At 34.8% G+C, this 20,477-nt stretch overlaps 3 protein-coding genes across 3 annotated transcripts; 1 reads left to right on the plus strand and 2 right to left on the minus strand.

Moving 5' to 3' along the window:
* Nucleotides 1–208: 208 nt before the first annotated feature.
* On the minus strand, nucleotides 209–2,635 carry LOC109153621 (zinc finger MYM-type protein 1-like). The gene has a single exon (XM_019301476.1). It carries the CDS (start codon nucleotides 2,633–2,635, stop codon nucleotides 209–211), a length of 2,427 nt encoding a protein of 808 aa, XP_019157021.1.
* A 6,058-nt stretch (nucleotides 2,636–8,693) lies between these two features.
* On the plus strand, nucleotides 8,694–12,870 carry LOC109153713 (aldose 1-epimerase-like). The gene is made up of 5 exons (XM_019301598.1): nucleotides 8,694–8,925; nucleotides 9,050–9,099; nucleotides 9,542–9,665; nucleotides 11,611–11,718; nucleotides 12,068–12,870. Exons 1-5 carry the CDS (start codon nucleotides 8,727–8,729, stop codon nucleotides 12,712–12,714), a joined length of 1,128 nt encoding a protein of 375 aa, XP_019157143.1. The 5' UTR covers nucleotides 8,694–8,726; the 3' UTR covers nucleotides 12,715–12,870.
* On the minus strand, nucleotides 12,856–15,845 carry LOC109153712 (probable receptor-like protein kinase At5g15080). Its single transcript, XM_019301597.1, has 6 exons — nucleotides 15,343–15,845; nucleotides 14,833–15,140; nucleotides 14,575–14,710; nucleotides 14,302–14,438; nucleotides 14,094–14,217; nucleotides 12,856–13,403 (listed from the first exon to the last, which is right to left on the minus strand). Exons 1-6 carry the CDS (start codon nucleotides 15,533–15,535, stop codon nucleotides 12,889–12,891), a joined length of 1,413 nt encoding a protein of 470 aa, XP_019157142.1. The 5' UTR covers nucleotides 15,536–15,845; the 3' UTR covers nucleotides 12,856–12,888.
* Between the last annotated feature and the right edge of the window lie 4,632 nt (nucleotides 15,846–20,477).

Below are 20,477 nucleotides of genomic sequence, written 5' to 3' on the forward strand. Positions count from 1 at the left end.
AAGGGGAATATACCCACATATACAATCTACACCTACAACCAAGGCTTGAACCCTAGACCTCCTACATATAGGAGCAATTAATGGACCACAAGCAGGGACGGAGCTAGGATTATACGATGCGGGGGCCAATAACGATTTAAGAGTGAACAACTAAATACATTAATAATCATTTAATATACTCAAAATAGATCATTACATTACAAATATACTAAAATTTAGAACGTCTCTCTTGCATATCACGGAAATCATCTATAATTGAATCTATACTAAATTGTTTTGCAATTTGCTTTTCAATGTACACTAACAAACAATCATTGAGAAATTGATCATCCATCTTGTTACGAAGTGTAGTCTTGACTATTTTCATGGCAGAAAAAGCTCGTTCTGTAGTAGCTGTAGATACGGGAAGCGTGAGAATGAGAGTTACTATTCTGAACACAAGAGGATATATGTCCAATTTTCTAGTTTTCACCATCCATTGACAGAGATCAGAAATACTTTCTAGTTCTCTAAAATCAGGAAGTTGTTGCACATGTTCAAAATGTTCAAGTTGCATTCTTAATTGCAAAATCTCATAATCTGCAAAGTCTTGTGGGTAAAACTTCTCTACCAACTTGCAAATGTCATCAATTCTGAATGATATACGCATTTCTTTTGGATCTAGGGATGAACTCAGAACAATTAACTCCATTGCTTTATCATCAAACCTATTGTTCAACTCTTGCAACTGAGAATCAATCACCGCATTAAAAATATCAACTTTGTAATGATGTCCAACTGTTAATTCATCTTGTTGATTCCTAGCCCTTCCTCTTCTTGCAATATATTGAGCATCAAAATCTGGCACACTTATATTGACATTTTCACAAAAAGACTTCACACTTGAAACTAATTCATCCCATCCACTATCTCTTAATTTTTGAATAAGCAATTTAGTAGATGTCACAAGATGCATTGCATTCAATATATCTTGAGATTGGAGTTGCGAAGCTTGGCAAAGCATATTAGAAATCTCTAGAACTTTTCTCATGAGGTGCATAATGAATACAAATTCAAAAGAAGTCATTACCTCATAAGCTGCATCGGCATCTCCACGGTGAGTAGGTGTAGTTCCATCTTCAATAATATTAAGTAAAACTTCACATGTTGCACTAAACATTCTCATCAAACTTGATATGGATTTCAAATGAGAGCTCCAACGAGTATCACCGGGCCTTTGTAAAGAACCAATTTGGTTAAGACCCCTCCCACTTTCAAGCTCATCGATACTAAGCAAATGAGCAATATTTGAGGCATGAGCAGCTTTCAACTGGTCATTGCGCTTATATGAAGCCCCAACAACATTAATAATGGAGTTCAACTTAGTGAAAAAGTGATGGACAGGGATGACTTCTTTTGATGAAGCTACTAATGCCAATTGCAATCGATGTGCAAAACAATAAACATAATAAGCATAAGGACATTTATCCAAGATTAAAGCTTTCAATCCATTCCACTCTCCACGCATGTTACTTGCACCATCATAACCTTGTCCTCGAATATTTTGAACATCAAGATTATGACGAGATAAGATAGAAAAGATACCTTCTTTCAATGTTGATGCAATAGTGTCCTTAACATGAACAACACCAAAGAATCGCTCTTGTATAAAGTCATCTCTATCAACAAATCTCAAGACAATTGACATTTGTTCCTTCTTTGATTCATCTCGAGCTTCATCAACAATGATACAAAATTTTGCATCACCAATTTCTTCTCGGATAGCACTTTTTACTTTAGTTGCCAACACTTGCAGAATTTGTTTTTGTATTGTTGGTGATGTGTATGTTGCATTTCGTGGAGCTTTATCAAGAACTTTTGTTACTTCATCATTAAAAGAAGCAATGAAACTCAATAACTCTAAAAAGTTTCCACGATTTGTTGATGTTATTGACTCATCATCACCTCTAAAAGAACATCCTTGAAATGCAAGCCATCTCGTTGCCTCAATTGAAGTTCTCAAGCGAAGTCTATTTTCAACTACTTCTTGAGATGTGAATTTCTCAATATGTTGTGCAATGTGTGATTGTTGGTTCATGAGATCTGAGCAAGCTTTCTCGGCATTTCGATGAGGGGAGGTGAGATCTTTTCCAATATGTGCTAAAAATGAGCAATTTTTTCCATCTCTAACTTTCTTCCATGAACGAAAACCATTGGTAGTAAAAGCATGCAATCCGGAAGGCCCATCTTGAGTATGAAATAAATAACATGGTAGACAAAATGCTGCATCTTTACTAGGAGAATATTCTAACCAAGAAGGGAATAATTTAAACCAAGATGCTTGAAAACTACGAGGATGCTTTTCTCCAGATTTTGGATACTTTGAAAGCAAACATTGATATGGGCCGGCCTTGATATAGGCTCTCCTAACTTCATCACATTTGTCAACGGGGCACATCCATATTGGTAGTCGCAGTCCCGGATCACGTTCTAATGCTTGAATGTCAAACTTCTCATTTATTTCAATTCTTTGAGATTTTCCAGGACGACTTTCAGAATTTAATTGATCAACACTTGTAGATGGATTTACTTGCGATGATGAATCTTCAGAATTCTTTCTTTTAAAAAAAGTATCAATTTTTTGTGTCTTCTTCATTGTAGCTCAATCTTCCTATGTTCACAATTAATCACAATATTAATATTTTGGTAAGTCAATTAAATATTTAAACTAACCAAGTCAATTAAACATTTAAACATATAAGTAATGACATAAAACAAATGAGGACAAAGCACTTTAAGACTAGTAGGATACAAATATACAATATTTAAATTCATTTTTGTTTTAAATTCATTAGTATAGTATTATTCATTCAATTCATTTATTTAAATTATGTCTTCCACAACATTAGTTTCTATTTCTTTCTTCTCACTTCTGTTTTACATTTCGGTTTTTTTTTTTTTTTTTTTTTTTTTTGCCAACCAAATTAAATTCATTTTTATTGTTTGAAATTATTCTATTGTATAAGTATATAGACTATGGCATTGAGATATTTAATCTGAATTCTCTATGTGCTTCTCCTACTCTACTAGTTTGATGTTAGCCATTAATGGAAGAAAACTAAAAGCATAAACTTAAAGAAAAGAAACTTTGAACATTGGAGTTAATAATAAATGTACTCTTCCACAAAATATATAATAATACAAATTTACAAAGTAATTATTTAAAGCTTTAAAACAAATGAAAAAAAAAATTTACCATATTCATTGTTGAAGAGAAGAAGAATAGTAGATTGAAGAAGTCAAGAAGATGAAACCGGAGAGGAAGACAACATTTGTTGGGTACTTGGGATTTCAAAAGAAAAAAATATTAGTTTTGTGAGGCTCAATGGTACTACACTACTACTAGGCTATTACTACTCTACTAGGCTAGGAGGGGCAAATATTTTGGAGGGAGGGGCCAAATATATATATATATATATATATATATATATATATATATATATATATATATATATATATATATATATATATATATATATATATATATATTTATTTATTTATTTATATATTATAATACTAAATACTAATTTTTTTTTTTTTGGGGGGGGCCATGGCCCCCTGCACACCATATATAGTTCCGTCACTGACCACAAGGTTCTTAGTTTTTGAGGCATATTTAAATCATATATATTGGTATCTTCTTCCAAATATTGGCATATGCTACTTAAGAGATTTTTTAAATTGTAAATTTTTTTTATAACTTTTGAATGAAATTGGTAATTCATTTGTACAATGATTTTTCCCATATGGGGTATATGACACTCACACTACCCATCTTTCTTCTAAAAGTCTTCTTCAATCCTCTACAAAAACCATCACTCGTATTTAGGGGTGTAAATAAATCAAATATTTTTAATTCGATTCGTGATTCGAATTCAAATATTTTGATTCGAATATTTATCAAATACGAATACGAATGGTTCGAATAATAAGATATTTGACTCGATTCCGTTCATTTACACCCTTACTCATATTAATCTTCTAGGCAAAGAGGATATATAACACATTATATACTTAACTCATTTGTAGGCGTTGGTTTAGTAAAAATAATTCTTTTTTTTTTTTAATGCAACTCTATTACATTGTAGTATATGTGTAAACATACTTTCTCAACAACGTAACGCCTCCATTGAGGCTTGATTTCAAACATGCTTTCTCAACCTAATGAAGCACACAGAGTCAACAATGCCTCCACTAAGACTTGATCTCATGACCTCCCACATAGGAGAGGTCACTACATGCCATTTGAGCACAAGGTGCTTGGCAGTAAAAATAATTATTAGTTGAAAGAATGTTTACTATTAGCGTGAATGTTTATTTTTTCTTTTACCTTTTATGAATTTATTTCCATTTCGGAATTTAAACTGCTAATTTCTTGAATATTTTCCCCAATTGTAGAATTTAATACCGTAATGTTAATATTATTTTCAAATATTTAATTAGATGCAATAATAAAAAGATTAAAAAAAAACACATGTATTTAATTAAAAATTCAAAATTGATTTTAAAAAAAAACATACGTAATAAATGAGATTCACATGGTATACCCACGTCAAGCGGGGAAGCCTTAAGATGTGAAAAAATGTGAGGAAAGAAGTATTTATTCTAAAATTGCCTTGTTTGTCCAAATTATTTGAGGCCATAGTTCATGGATTGTGGCTATATAATTTTATCTCAAGGCTTAGAATAGTTAACAATATTGCTAGGTTTTTGAGAATTTAGTGTGATAACTCCATAATGGTATTCTTGTCAAAGAATGACAAGCATTCTAAGGCTGCTAAGCATATTGAATTAGGAGATCGATGAGAGAAGGGTTCTTGTAAAGGAATTTTTTTCATAGCAAGGATTGGAGATCGATGAAAGAGGGGTTCTTGTAGAGGAGGTTTTTTTCTTAGCAAAGTGGTCCTACCGGTAAAAGAAAAAAATAAAAATAAAAATAATGATGGTGCACACCAACAGCGCCCGCGGGGTGTATTGAGGTTTGTGACAAGTTTTGTTTTGGATTTTGTTTTTATTGTTTATCTGACAAATTAAATACCCCGGTAACTACTAGGATTGCTCTTAGTCATGAGATATACTCTTGTTGCCAACTAGGCAGGGTAAGATCTCAAACAAGTATATATATATATAAGTCATGCTATTATATATATTGAAAAAGAAAACTTTTATGACATTTAGATAGCGTTTAGTTGTGAAGTTTTGCACACTTGTATGATAATTATTATTATATTTGTTTGCCTACTTTTCCAACTCTACTATAAGACTCAAATCCTTTGATAATTATAAAACATATTACCATTTTCATCCCCTACTTTTGAACAATGAAATCAAAAATAAAGAAGAAGAAAAAATAAATAAATAATAAATAATAATAATAATAATAATAATAATAATAAGATCATTGTTCATGTATTAAATATATTTGAAACTTAATAAACACATATGTGTCTATATGTATTATATATTTTTATATATCTATTTATTTTTATTATTTATTTATTATTTAGATTTCAATTCTTATTTACTACAAAATAAAAATATTTTTTCTACTTAAACTCGTTACTATTATCAAATATTTAATAACAATTACGATTTCAAATATTTTAACCAAACCCTCTTAATTTGTTCATTAGTGTCGCTAGGCACAAAATACAAGGTCCACTTCATTATGTAGTTAATAAGTTACTCGACCGGTAAATATGGAGAGAATTTGGGAAAATGAGAAAGCAAGAACAGGTTGGGCTAATGGCCTCTTTAGTTGACCGGTTCACCCTCAACTCAAAAAGTCTTAATCGTCGGGTTTTAATTTAAGACCTTTTCATCATTTGCAAAAACTTTGACATACTGATGATTTTCTTCTTCTAAAAAAAAGTTGAATCTCTTTGCGTTTGGTTGGATGAAGGAATTAGGGGAAAAAGAATTGTAATTCAGTGAAAAAATAATGGTAGAATAAAGTAAGAATTCAAATTACGTTGTTTGGTAGGGAGAAATAAAATTATTAGAATTGAGAAGGAAATAAGTGGTATAAAAACTAAAATACCCTTTTGTAATAATAATCAAGGATAGCAGTGTCATCTCATTTATTTTTTCTTTCTCACCAATTGAATTGCAATTCATGGAGGGTACCCTATGAATTGCAATTTAACAAAAGGAGAGAATTGCAATTTCCTCCAACTAAACAACGTAATTGAAACCTCCACTGAATTTCAATTCAACTATAGCTAAATTACAGTGAACCAAACAGACACTTAAAGGTCTCCTACACCCAAATTGGAAAGAGCACTTGGATGAGAAGATGTAAATTACGGTGACTCAATAGTTCAGCAGATAAGGTCAAATACTGATGCACATAAAGGATCTACCAATTTTAGATATAATCCCCATACTATTACCGCCCAAATTTGAACCTTGATCTTTTTTCACAAATACTACATACTAAACAATTGAGCTAAATTCGTGTGGTCCTACTAATGATTCGGTTGAACTGAATGTACTGCTTCGAATTCATTTGGTGTAAATTTAGATTATGTTTAGTGGTGCGAAAAATCTTAATTTTTATATGGGGATAATTATATCAAATTTTTTTTTTTGTAATTTTCCCTAAATTTATCTTATAATATTAACCCCTTAACTTGACGATAAATCTTTTTATATTCATTGACTGTTCATATTTTGACGGACCTCACCACAAATTGAAAAACGTATATATTCATTATTAATCAATTATAAAAAGGAAAAAATTAACCTAGTGGAGTCGCATTATGCTATTTGCATCCCTTAAATTACTCACACACTTCCAAAATTGGTCATATTATAATATCATCATATTTGATTCACGGAATGCCTACTCCAAAGAATAGCTATTCTGGCGGTTGTATTAAGTAATTCCCAAGTTCTCAAGGTTTATTGCATTTTTAATCTTTAATTTACCAAAATATTGAAATACGTACAATTTATTAAATCTATTCCTTCTATGAACCAAATTATATAATGAAATCTTTATTATATTCTTTGTCGATTTCAATCCTTATAAAATAGAATTGTTATTTCTCAAAATTCATTTTGTGAACCAAATACGTTCTTAATGTATTAGAAAAATGCTTCCCCCAGTTATTACAATTATCACTCCTAAATTAAAAAAGAAAAGCTATTTATTTTCTTCCCCAAAGAAATTATTTATTTTCTTGTATTACTAATAATAAATTGGATGATATCAACTTGAGTTAATAAAGGAATCAGCTGCATATCAAATAAAAATATTACACTCGAGGAACGGCTAGTATGGAGTAGTAATAATTATAGGCATGGTTATTAGAGTTGTTATACCATGGATCAGGGTCCACCTTGCAAGTGGACCCTGGTCCTAAACGACATATAAATTGTATAATTTTTGTATTGGAGTTGTGGACTTTTAAAATATAAATTGTGTTTCTAAGTCGAAACATATAACATTTGTAGAAGGGGATTTGTGAATACAATATATCCATGGTCATCAAATCGTTTGGTTGGAGGGGGGAATTATGTGGGAAAAGAATTGTAATTCCATGGGAGTTGAATTACTGTGATTCTGTGAATAAAGTGGGAATTTAAATTCCAGTGTTTGGTTGACATGAATAGAATTACTGAGAATTTCAATTTCAATGTTTGGTATACATGGGAATTGAAAGGGAATTAGTAGTATAAAGTCAAAAATGTCCATTATTATTGTTAGACATTAATTTTAGGTTAAAAAAAAAAAAGGAAGAGGTAATTTTGACTCATCACTATCTTTTTTTCCCATGAGTTAAAATCCCAGGGGGGGACATGGGATTTTAATTCCATGAAAATGGGAGAATTGCAATTCAATGGAATTGCAATTCCCTCCAACCAAACTACGGAATTTAATGGCCTTTGGAATTAGGTGGGAATTAAATGGGAAGAGAATTTAAAATCCCTCCAACCAAACGCCCTGTAATATGTTAATATTGTGTGACTGCAGTATTTGAAAGAAACTTGTGAATACAAAACAATCTAATCAATTACATATATATTAACATTATGTATTCGTAGTATACAGATTGTGAATTTTTAAAAGATAGATTGTGAACATTTAAACTCAATCCATCTCGCAAAGTGGACCCGGGTCCACAGAATAATTTGCGTGGTCATTAATATACATGATATATTTTAGTAGAGATGTAATTAATTATAATTGATATGATAGTAAATGATTACTCCAAAAATTTTGGATTATTTTGTATTTATCCTTTGATTTCGGTTACATTGGATTTTGATTATGTAGGGGGGAGGGGGGAGTCTTTTTGGCACATTTGTCCATATTCATTATTATTACGTTACTATTCCCACAAAAAGACCAATCATTATTCATTATTGTGTGGACCATCGTCCACACAAACTATATGAACCATATTTTGTATATTGTAAATAATGTACATTCAATACAAAAACTAATGTATTTTTAATTTATTAAAAATGTACATTATATATAGGTGATGTACATTATTTGTGTACTATGTATATATTATATTATATAATGTACATTTAATACACAAATAATATACATTTAATATATTAAAAATGTATTTTTTGTTATGGTCCACACAATAATTTGCCACGAACCACATGCACTCTTGTTGTATAAAAGCAGGACGGATAGGAGTAATGAATTAGCATTGGTGTTAAAGCAGATGGACAAAATGTCAAAGGTTTCAGCTTTAGCTTTAACATTAATGGTGTGTTTCGTGGGTTTTGGTGTTCCTGGGTCAATTGTCAATGGACAAGAGGAAGAAAAGGTTGGGTTCTATGAGATTAAGAAAGGAGATTTCTCCCTCAAATTTACAAACTTCGGTGCAAAGATCGTCTCCGTTATCCTTCCTGATAAAAACGGTATATATATACATATATTATATCTGCACTTCAATATATATATATATGTGTTGGAACATATATATGGGAGCGTTTCGAAATCTTAATTTAATTTGTGTTTTTGTTTTGTTTTGTTTTCCTGCAGGAAACTTGACAGATGTTGTTCTTGGGTATGACACCATTGATGAGTACTTGGTGAGTTATGATTATATTGATTATGGATTTCTAAGCTTCTTCATAAACATTTCTTCAATTCTTCTTTCTCGAAAGGTTAAATCTTCAATCCCATAATTCCTCATACTCCAATCGACAGGGTATGGAAGAGCATGTATCATTTTGGACATAATTCTTAAATATCTTTGCTTAGTTTCGAATCTTGGTCTCTTTTCTTAAATACTATTTTCTGAATTTGTGAATTAATCCCGCTCTTTCAATTCTGCACAAATATAATGCATTTCTTCATTGCTTTTAAATGCACTAGGTCAACGACGACCTTCATGGATCATGAATTAGTTGGAGATGAAGTAGTCTGCGTGTTTTTTTATTTGTTGGAAATTGGAATTGTCAAAGTAAACCATATAATTAATTATGATTGAAAAATGAGAATTATATTATATAATATAATAATATTGTGCAGAATGACACATCAAACTTTGGGGCCATTGTTGGAAGAGTGGCCAATAGGATTGCTGGTGCTAAGTTCACTTTGAATGGTACCCTCTACAAGCTTATTCCTAACAGTGGCAACAACACTATTCATGGTACATATCCTAACTTCCCTATTAAACCATTGTCTTATCTTCATTTTATTCCATCCGGTTGAGTAGAAAAGACTCATTCATCGTTAACTTAAAGTTAATGGTTCAGTCTTTTTTTTTTATTACAAGGGAAGCGATACCCAAACTACTAAACACCTCCAATGAAACACAAACCTATCACCTCCCATTTAGGAGAGCAACCAGATACCATTAGACCACAAAGTACTTTGTAATGATTCAATTTTTTGTTTTGGGTTGAACAATTCAGTCAGATAATTAGTATCTATGTCCCAAGTGAAAATCTGGTACACACACACAAAAAAAAAAAAAAAAAGAATAATCTTAATTTTATTCCAAAAGGGTATTAGCGTTATGATCTGCGCCATATTAAGTATCAATCCCGCCTGTTGCGGACACTCTTGCTGTCGGTGGGATTTAGGAAAATTAAAAGAAGTATTTCTTTTGTTCAATATTTAAATTTTATTTGGTGTGACATATTGTGATTAATTATTTGTCAAAATATAAGATTTTTTAACCAATTTGATTGGCGTTAGTGGTTATGAGCTCTCATCCTTTAAATGTTTTAAAATGTGTCTTTTATAGCTAGGATTTACTTAGGCATTGTGTCCTTTAATTGAACACTTTATCGATATAAACGTTTTTTTAGAAAATAAAATAAAATTTAGAGTACCTATAGTGTTGCTCGGTGAATTGTGAAGCCTGATTTTTTACTTTTGAAACTAGTACAAGAAAAAGCTTGAAATGAAATCAGAATATTTTTAAAAATCTTGCATATGTAGTTTTTGGTTCCTAGAATGGAAAAACTTTGATAAGAATCTTAAGATTTCGATTATTAACCGAAACTATGGTAATAATTTTGTTTCCAATAATAACCTATTCAATTTGGTTTGATTCAAATTGGTAGTGCAAGTGCACAACTATCTAGTGGTGGGACAAAAGAAAGTGACATATAATAATGCCTCATTTATCAAATGTTCCCTCATATCTCCTATCAAATACGGAGTATATAACATGGAATTTTTATCTTTTGCGTGAATAATTATGTAATTACTTTTTCTTTTAATCTTACTTTTTAATCCCATCTTACATGATATGTATTAATTAAGAGTAAATACCCAAAATGGTCCATCGACTATAGCTAAATTCACAATTTGGTCCTCAACTTTCAATTTCACCCAATTAAGTCCTTAACTTTGTAATTTTAACACAATTTGGTCCTCTGTCTATTTGACCGTTTGTTGACTGTGATTTTTGAGGATATATATGTAATTTCATGGTCCATCGTCGGTTTTTTAAGGTTCCGGTTGCATTTCTAGACCGCACTGTTACATTTGAATCCACTATCGAAAGCAATCTACCAAACCCGGTCACCTTCTTCATCCCCCCTTTGGATTCAATGTAGTTGAATTCGTACCAAAGCGAAGAAGACGACGTGTTTCCGAACCGGTGCAACGTCATCCTGGAGGCCTCCACGTGCTCCGACGAGAGCTGAAGGTTCTTCTAGAGATCGTCGATCACGGTCAACAAATGGTCAATTAGATGGAGGACCAAATCGTGTCAAAATTGCAAACTTAAGGACTTAATTGGGTGAAATTGAAAGTTGAGGACCAATTTGTGAATTTAGCTATAGTCGAGGGACCATTTTGAGTATTTACTCATTAATTAATTAGCTCAATAATAAAATAAAATAAAAATGTTGCGCCTCACACAATAAATAACGTCCCTTTTTCAATTTTGGTGGGACCGAAAGATAAAAAATCACTCTTTGCTGGATCTTCTCTCTCTTCTGTCAATTTTTTTTTTTTTAATTGAGCAAAAATCACTATTATGATTACTTTAGCGTAATACATTAAATTTAGGCAGTCCAACATTTAATGAATTTTGGCTAAATTTAGATTATATTTTGTGTGAACCCAATTCAACGTAGGTGGTCCCAAAGGATTTGGCAAACTTGCGTGGAAGGTTGAAGAGCACGTGCCCAATGGTCCACAACCTCGCATTACCTTCACCTACCACAGCCCAGATGGTGATCAAGGTCAGCAAAATAAATCCACTTTATCTGTCTCATTTTATCTATCTTATTTATTATGTATTAGTCAAATCAATTCTTTCATTTTTTATTTTATTTAAAAAAAATATTTTTTATATTTAATAGTATTTTAATATAATTTTTAAAAATTAATTAAAAATTATTTCAATTAAGTCTCATTTATCAAATCAGACATTGAAGGAATAGTATAGTTTCTTCTTGTTTTTGAGATATTAAACTTGTGACAAAAAAGTAGAATTGTCCACTTTGAACGACCTCAAGATCCTTACCTGATAGTTTGTGGAGGGATTAATTATGGTGACTGAACTGAAATCTTAAATTTACTTGAATGTAGGATTTCCTGGGGATGTTATTGCCTCTGTAACCTATGCTATAAAGGAGCCTCACCAGTTGATTATAGACATGAAGGCAAAAGCTCTGAACAAGGCAACTCCAGTGAACCTTGCCCAGCATACCTACTGGAACCTTGGAGGCCATGGCAGTGGCGATATCTTATCCGAAAAGCTTCAATTATTTGCATCTCACATCACCACTGTGGACGAGAAGCTAATCCCCACAGGAGAGATTGCACCAATCAACAACACAGCCTATGATTTCCTTAAACCCCGAGACATCGGGACACAACTCAATAAACTCCCTGAACCTGCACCCGGTAGGGTGCGCGGTTTTGACAATAACTATGTTATTGATGGTGATGGTGAGGGGATGAAAGAAGTGGCGATAGTGTACGATGAAAAGACGGGGATAAGGATGGAGCTTAAGGCGAATTCGCCCGGGGTTCAGCTCTTTACGGCTAACAGCTTGAAGGATAAGAAGGGCAAAGGTGGAGCAGTGTACCAGTCTCATGCTGCTGTTTGCTTGGAGACTCAGGGCTTCCCAGATGCTGTGAATCACCCTAATTTCCCCTCCACTATAGTTACTCCAACTCGCCCCTATCATCACTCCATGTTCGTTACTTTCACGACAAACAAACGATTCTAGATCATTTGGTACTGACCTGTTGGGCGGAGGCCAGTGAAGGGTCAAGTCCAGCATCAGGTGGCTAGGGATCAGGCACCCTGCCTCTAGAAAATGTGACGATATTAGGAAATAAAGTTGTACCTTAGATCAAATGAAATAATAAACATGCTTCTTTAACCTCACAATGAGAAAATGTTAGCATTCTTGTAAACGAATACTAGGTTTTGGTGATCTATTGTTATATGGAGAGGAAAGACGAGGGGCATTCGGTGCAGGTATAGAGAGGCTCCGAGCTGGCCGCCTTTTTTGTAATGCTAATCCTGCTTCTAGCCTGTGACTATTCCTGGCACTGGCAAACCTGGATTTCATGACACGAAAGTAGGGCGAGTCGAAAGCCATGTCCTTCATTTGGGGCAAAGGCTTCAGTGTTTGAACAACTTCGCTCATTAGAGGTCTGGATTTTGGATCACGGGAAAGACAAGTTGCAGCTAGCTCAACTGACTTCTGTGCTCCTTTAACGGAAAAGTGACCTTCAAGGCACGGATCTATCACCCGATAAAACCTACGCCTATCTGATAGAAATGGCCGTGCCCATTCAACCAAGTTGTGTTCCCCGTTTCTTTTGCTCCTGTCCATGGATCTCCGCCCAGACAACATCTCGAGTAAAACTACCCCAAAACTGTAAACGTCACTTCTTGATGTCAGATGTCCTGGAACGCAGAAAATCTGTCAAGCATCATTTCTTGGGAAACGGGTGAGAGAACAGGATAGTAAACACGAGAAAAGGAACATAAAATTTTCTTGAAAAGAATCCCAAACTAATATGGTCAAATATGAAGATATTATGCTAATTAGTTTGCACCTTAAATCTCTCCTTAAACTCATTACCCTCGTCCACCCCTCTTCTTTCCCATTCCTCTGGGCATCAACTTGATTTTCAAGAAAAAAAAAAAAGCTTGGAAGGGAAGTTTGGTCTACTGTTCCCGACTTTCTAGACTTCTAGTCCTTCAAAGAAATAGATGCAAGCTATAGAAAATTTCATAATAAACAGTTGATTTAGGAAGTTTTTCTTTTCTGCCAAAGAAACAAAGTATTTCTTTTGTGTCAAATTGTTGGGCGGAGGCCGGTAAAGGGCCAAGTCCATCAATTAGTGCCTAGGAGGATTGTTGGGCAGAGGCCAGTGCAGGGCCAAGTCCAGCATTCTGCCTCTCGAAAATGTGATAGCGATCTATAAGAAAATAAAGTTGCGTCTTCGCTAGTAGCTATAGCTTTTGGCGTAGTGATAAGCACTTGATCCTAACAAGTGGTATCAGAGCAAAGCTAGCTACGGGGATAGAGAACTGAAATACAACATTACAGATCAAAGAAAAAAAACAAGAATAAAGTGTAATCTAGCTCACCTGTCATGACATACTCGGGAGCAGCATAACCATAAGTTCCCATTACTCGTGTTGATACATGAGTCTTATCTCCCTCGGGACCATCTTTGGCAAGTCCAAAATCAGAGAGCTTTGCATTGTATTCCTAAAAGGCCAAGCGCAGAAGAAATGCTATAAGTTGGGGTGTATAGAAACACTAAAATGCATATTAGGGATTCAAACTGTATACCGCATCCAATAAGATATTAGATGCCTTAAAATCTCGATATATAACAGGCCTTTCAGCTTCTTCATGGAGGAAAGCAAGCCCCATTGCAGCACCTAAAACGATTTTCATTCTTATGCACCAAGGAAGCGGCAGCGATCCTAAAGCGCACGAGAAACATATAAAGCAACTGTAATGGCAAGGACAATTGAACCAAAACAGTAATAATAACACGAAGTGGCTCTTCCAAATGGGAGGTCAGTAGTACTCAGAAAAAGTATAAAACCCAAGACATACTCTTGAATAAGTGGTTTTCCAAACTTCCTCGGGGCATAAACTCATAGACGAGCAATCTTTGATCATCTTCCATGCAATAGCCAATTAGTTTTACCAAATGTGGGTGTTGGAGTTCACCGAGATAATTTACTTCAGCCTGTCAAACGAGGAACGACTTGTAAGTGAGCAGAAGAAAGTCGACAAAACGCAAATGTTAATCCAATCAAAACGAAAAACGCCACAGCAAATTAAGCATATATATAATGTTTCCATACATACAAGCCACTCCTTATGACCCTGAAGTCCATTTTGATTGAGAGTCTTCACTGCAGCAGGGAGTCCCGATCCAGGCCTTACTGGCGTAAATCCATTTGCATTGATCCAACCTTTGTAAACAGACCCAAAGCCTCCCTCGCCAAGAAGACATTCGGGTCTGAAGTTCCTCGTTGCTGCTTTTAGTTCATTATAAGTGAATTTCCGAAGCTGAGAGGCGATTTTCAGTTCCTCACCTTTGTTAGGAGCAACTGGAGATGATAAAACTAAAGCAACTGGAGGGTCTGTATTGGTATCACTAAAACCTTTGGTATCTGCTTAATTGTATATGTAACAGAAAAATCATGTAATATATTAATAAGACCATACACTGAGAAGATTAACATAATGCAAATAAGGAACATTGCAAAAACATCTCATAGAAAAATCATTAAAAGACACCTGAAATTTCAAGAAAACATATGTGGAACCAACAAACAAGGAAACTATGTATATCAACAGAGAAGGTGGTTTTACCATGGTGTGTAACAGAGCTATCTACTCTAGACCTTGATGGCATGCAGTTCCCCAGAAAACACAAGTTAAACCAACAGCAACTCTGCTCAGCACCGCCATCATCATCATTATCATTATTCTTCCCCATTCCAGACTTTGATTTGCCCATTCCTGAAGACTTGGCATTGCCAGCTTCTTCAGGACCTGAACCCATTTTTCTTCCTTTCAAATCTCAAAAACTGAATTCTTCTATATCTATAGCCAAATCAAGAATTTAAGGGGTAACCCGTAACCCCAGCCAACAAGATAACTAAGAATACAAACTTGTAATCACAAGGTCACAAGTTCAAATCTCAGTCTTCTTGATTTGAGTTTTTCTCAGAAAAGAAATCAAGAATTTAATACATAAGATACAGCCCCATTGACTCTGACACAATCCAAAGATTCTTGCTTTTTGTGTTCGATTCAGAGATTCCAAAATCGTTAAAACTGAAAAGTTAGCTGACCAAGCTCCAGAAAAGAAGATTAATTGATGAAAGAGGGCGCAAATGGAGTAGTGAAATCGCAGAAAAGATGTGCAGAAATGAGAGGGACAAGGCGAGCCCGGAGAAAAGGAAAGCCGTCTGACATTGAAAAAGATGAACTCGGTTACCAATACGGAGAAGGAAACGGACAAATACCCAAAGCCGAATCGCAGGTGAGGATTCAGAATCAAATTGTGAGTACACAGAACAATGGTTTTCTCGCGGAGGAGTATATGTACACCCGCGAAAAGACAGAAACAGCGTAGTCCCTAATATATATATATATATAATAAATAAAAGTAGTTTGGGAGATAGAGACGACAAAGACGACTAAGGCGACTGGAGTTGCTTTCAAGTAAGGCCTACACAGTTTTGCCCGGAAATGGTGAAATCATCGCCATTGAACTTGTAACAGTTCTGGAAAATGCTAATTTCTATTCAACAGTTATGCTACACATTTTATCTAATAATGTAACGTATTAAAAGAGGCGGTTTGTTACTTCCCATCAATTAACTTCTTGATGTTGCAATAGCTTTTGATGGAATTAATAGTTGTTTAGTTGCTAAAACCTTGTGGTTTAATGACACTAAGTTGCTCTCGTGAGAGGTTGTAGATTTGAGACTCTAGCGAAATATAAAGTACATTGCACTCTCAAATGTCATTGGATGTACTTTGTAGTATTGCTCATTACACTTTACAATGTTGTTTATTAAACATTAAACTTTGAGATATTTGTCAAACGATTATTGCTTTTAATCCTTACTTTAGAGTTATTGGTCATATCTAAATCGACGATTATGATGCATTCTTAGTTTTCTTGTGAGCTCTAATTTTTATTTGATTTGTCTCATACATACACGAGTCATTGTGGGGATAGCATACACAAATTTTTTTAAAGGTGAGAGTTTTCATATTGTCTCAAGGAATTCAACTTTAAGGAAATTTCATAGAACGTTTCAAGATCATATCAATGATCTTTAAAAAAAAATAAAAATACATTTTTTAAAAAGAAATTACGTTAATTGGGAAGGATCCTTGGTTACCTGCTGATGACATCTCATATGTCCAAACTGTGCTGCATGAGACCATCTCCAATGCACCCGTGGTATCTTTATTGAATGAGCAAGGTACGGGATGGGATATTGATTGCGTTAATGATATTTTTTAGGAACGAGATGCCAAGTTAATCTTGAGTATTCCTATCAGTATCCGAAAGCCACATGACTCATGGGTTTGGCACTGGGATGCAAAGGGGGGATATACTGTAAAATCATGTTATAGACGCCAAATAGCGTTGGTAAATGATGATCGTCCGTAGGGAAAGATATGGAGTTTAAATGTACCTCCGAAGGTTAAGACTTTTTGTTGACAAATGGCTTCATCTTTTCTACCAACTCGAGATGCGCTTATAAGGAAACATGTCGATTGCTTGTTGGTTTTTTTTTTTGACCTTAATTTAATGGTGAGACATGCTCTTCTGTTTTGGGAAACAAATGAAAATCCTCCTGGACCAAATGCTACTGGTAATGTTGTTGTTAATTGGGAAAAGCCTCAGAGGGGGAGATTTAAATTGAATACGGATGCTGCTGTGGATTTAAGTCATAATATTATGGGACTTGGTTGGGTTCTTAGGGATGACAATAGGGTTTTTTTGGCTGCAAAAAATTTTCGAGTGCATGGAATTTATGGGGCCAAGGAAGCTGAAGCCCTTAGCATGAGAGAGGCTCTAAGCTGGTGAAAGATACGGGAACGGGTGCAATTGATGTGAAAATTGATTCTCAATTGATTTTTAAAGCAATATCTAGCCCGTCTTTTATTTTGCTTTTGGTTTATTAGTTGACGATATTAAAGAATTAGCATCGTTGATTATTGATGTTGAATTTCATTTTGCTAAGCGATCTGCGAATCGCGCCGCCCACATTGTTGCTCGGGAGGCCGTTTCTGTGTCAGGTTGCGGAGAGTGGTTGGATACCCCAGGGCCGTATTTGAGGCTATGCAAGCTGGGCTACCGCACAGGGCTCCCAATTTTAGAAGGCCCAGTATACCTAATATACCTCAGAATTTTATTTTTTTTTAAATTTACAATTAAACGTAAAAGGATTGAGAGGAATCAGAAGAGTTCAATTCATCTTTGGCGATGTTTCCTGATGTTTCTTCGTAAACAAAATTTTACAATACCCCAGGTTCCCGATGTTTCTTCGACGTCTCACGTCCGCAATTCATCTCTGTCTCTTAGTCGCTGTCCGCAATTCAACTCCACACTCCAGTGACTCCACGAACGGAATCGTCCGCTACTTTGAACCTTCTGTGTTTCTCCGTAGCAAAGTAGCAATTAGGCCGGTAGACTGCCTGCAATTTATTCTGCGTTTTTTTAATCAAATTTATTCTGCGTTTTTGCAGGCTTGTAGACTGTCGCAGGCGGGAGAGTGGAGATCGCACCGGCCACCGGAGTGCTGGTCGGCGTCCGTTAGGTCCGTAGGCAGTAGGCAGTAGCAGACGAAGAACATAAATAAAAAATAAGGGATTTTCGATCACGTTGTTTTAATCCTTTTTCACTATAAATTTTTTATTTTATATATTTAAATGTAAAATGTGTAATGTGTTTGATCTTTTCCTCTTTGTTAGAGTATTGTTGATTGATAACTTTGATTTCAATTGCTGAATTTGTGAATTGCATATTTTCATATTATGGCTCCCGACATTAGAAAACATGAATCTGGCTATGAAAAACGTAAGAAACAAAAAAATATTGAAGAGTTACAACGATTACAAACAGGAGCATTAGATAAGTTTGTAATGATAATAATAGTAATAATAACAACAACAACAACAACAACAACAATAATAATAATAATAATAATAATAATAATAATAATAATAATAATAATAATAATGATGATGAGAAGAACGAAAGAAAGGAAATGAAGTAAAGAAAAGGAGAAGAACGAAAGAAAGCAAAGAAAATGAAATGAAATAAGTCGGATCTGCATAGCAAGAATTGAATAGCAAACCTCTCGCACCTAATCACTCTTCACATGTGTCTATCTCTCACTCCTCCATTTGGAGAAATCCAAATTGGCATTCTCCAAAATTATATATAGAGTTGAAAAATAGAGAAGGAGTTAGACAATTGGAGAAATGATTCTAGTAAACTAAGTTTTTCATTTTCCATTCTTCCACCTCTTGGGTGGATCAGAAACTACGAGAGCCAGGATCACCATACTGATATGGTCCCCTACGAGGGTAGAAATGCCCATGCGGGTATAACATTGCTCTCGAGCTAGCATGATGCTCATGTGGGAAGAAATTGCGGATCTCCATTACCAACGTCTGTAGATTTGCAATTCCTTCAGTCAACTGACTTATTGCAGCGCGTTGGTCTTTTTGTTTCGCCTGCATAATATCTAGTCTGGCTAACAGTTGTTTCTCAAAATGAGAAAGCTCTTCCTCAGCTCGATTAGCACCAGAACCTTCAGCTTCATCGAACAGCTGCTCCACCTCATCATCAGTCCCTACATTTTCAGTTCTTGATGTCCTTGGGCGTTTACCCTTTTGTCCTAGCAGTGATCTCTTCAAAGTATTCCCCACTGCGGTAGGAGTAAGCATTCTAAACGAACCAGCAATTGGATTTTCCAATGGTATTTGATACCCGCAGTTCCGAACTATTCTTGTGATGAATGGCCCAACATAAATTGAAGGGACTTGCGGTTGGAACTGGCTACGGAAGAGATGTGCCACCACAACTCCCATGTGAATTGGGACTTGTTTGATGATCCCATATAGACAAAGATAATCCATTGTAGACACTTTGCTTCCTGCCTCCCTACCACAAATGGAGCGTGAAAGAACATATTGGATCACTTTATACTCCTCTTTTGTGAAGGTAACAGTGATATTGTGAGGAACCTGAGAGGCTTTGCGAGATCCTTGAGCAGTTGCTATTTCATCTTTGAACTCATTCTCGTTTCTAAGGAAGGTGAGCCTCTCAAAGTTGGCTTCCGGTGAGTAGCCCTGTAATGCATCAAAGTTTAAGAGTCTGCTGAGGTCATCCATTGTGAAATGCATGATCTGAGACCCTAGTCTAAAGGAGATTGCTAGTGCACTTGGGACATTGAAAAGCCGATGCACCTTCAACGTGGCCATCACCTCGTGGACCAAACCAGTGTGGATATTTTCCTTGAATTCAAATAACATATGCCTCCATTCTGGGCTTACAATTAAGTTATCCACTGCCATATCCAACCCAAAAGGCTTAAGGGCCTCTAAGTCAATCAGCAACAGAGGTAAGATGGGCTTCTTTTTGAACAAAATGTATCTCTCAGCAAAATCCTTCTCAGTGAAATTCAGTTTGTCCGACCCAAACTTAGGAGGGATTGTAGGTGAACTACGTTGAGCCATTTGCTTAGCCCTTCTTGTCTGTAAAATAGATAATACCAGTACAAGCTAATCATCATAAAACATTGAGTAATAGGACCCAGATAGAATATAATAGCATTCAATCCACAACATAGGTAACCTTAACATAATCTCAAAAAATATATATACTTCAAAGGCACTGGTTTTTTTCCAAAATTACGCATCAAACTAAACAAAGCACAATAGCCTCAATTGAAAACAATGTAAACATTCAA

This window comes from Ipomoea nil, unplaced genomic scaffold, assembly GCF_001879475.1.
Source record: "Ipomoea nil cultivar Tokyo-kokei standard unplaced genomic scaffold, Asagao_1.1 scaffold2516, whole genome shotgun sequence".
In the NCBI taxonomy this organism is placed as follows: domain Eukaryota; kingdom Viridiplantae; phylum Streptophyta; class Magnoliopsida; order Solanales; family Convolvulaceae; genus Ipomoea; species Ipomoea nil.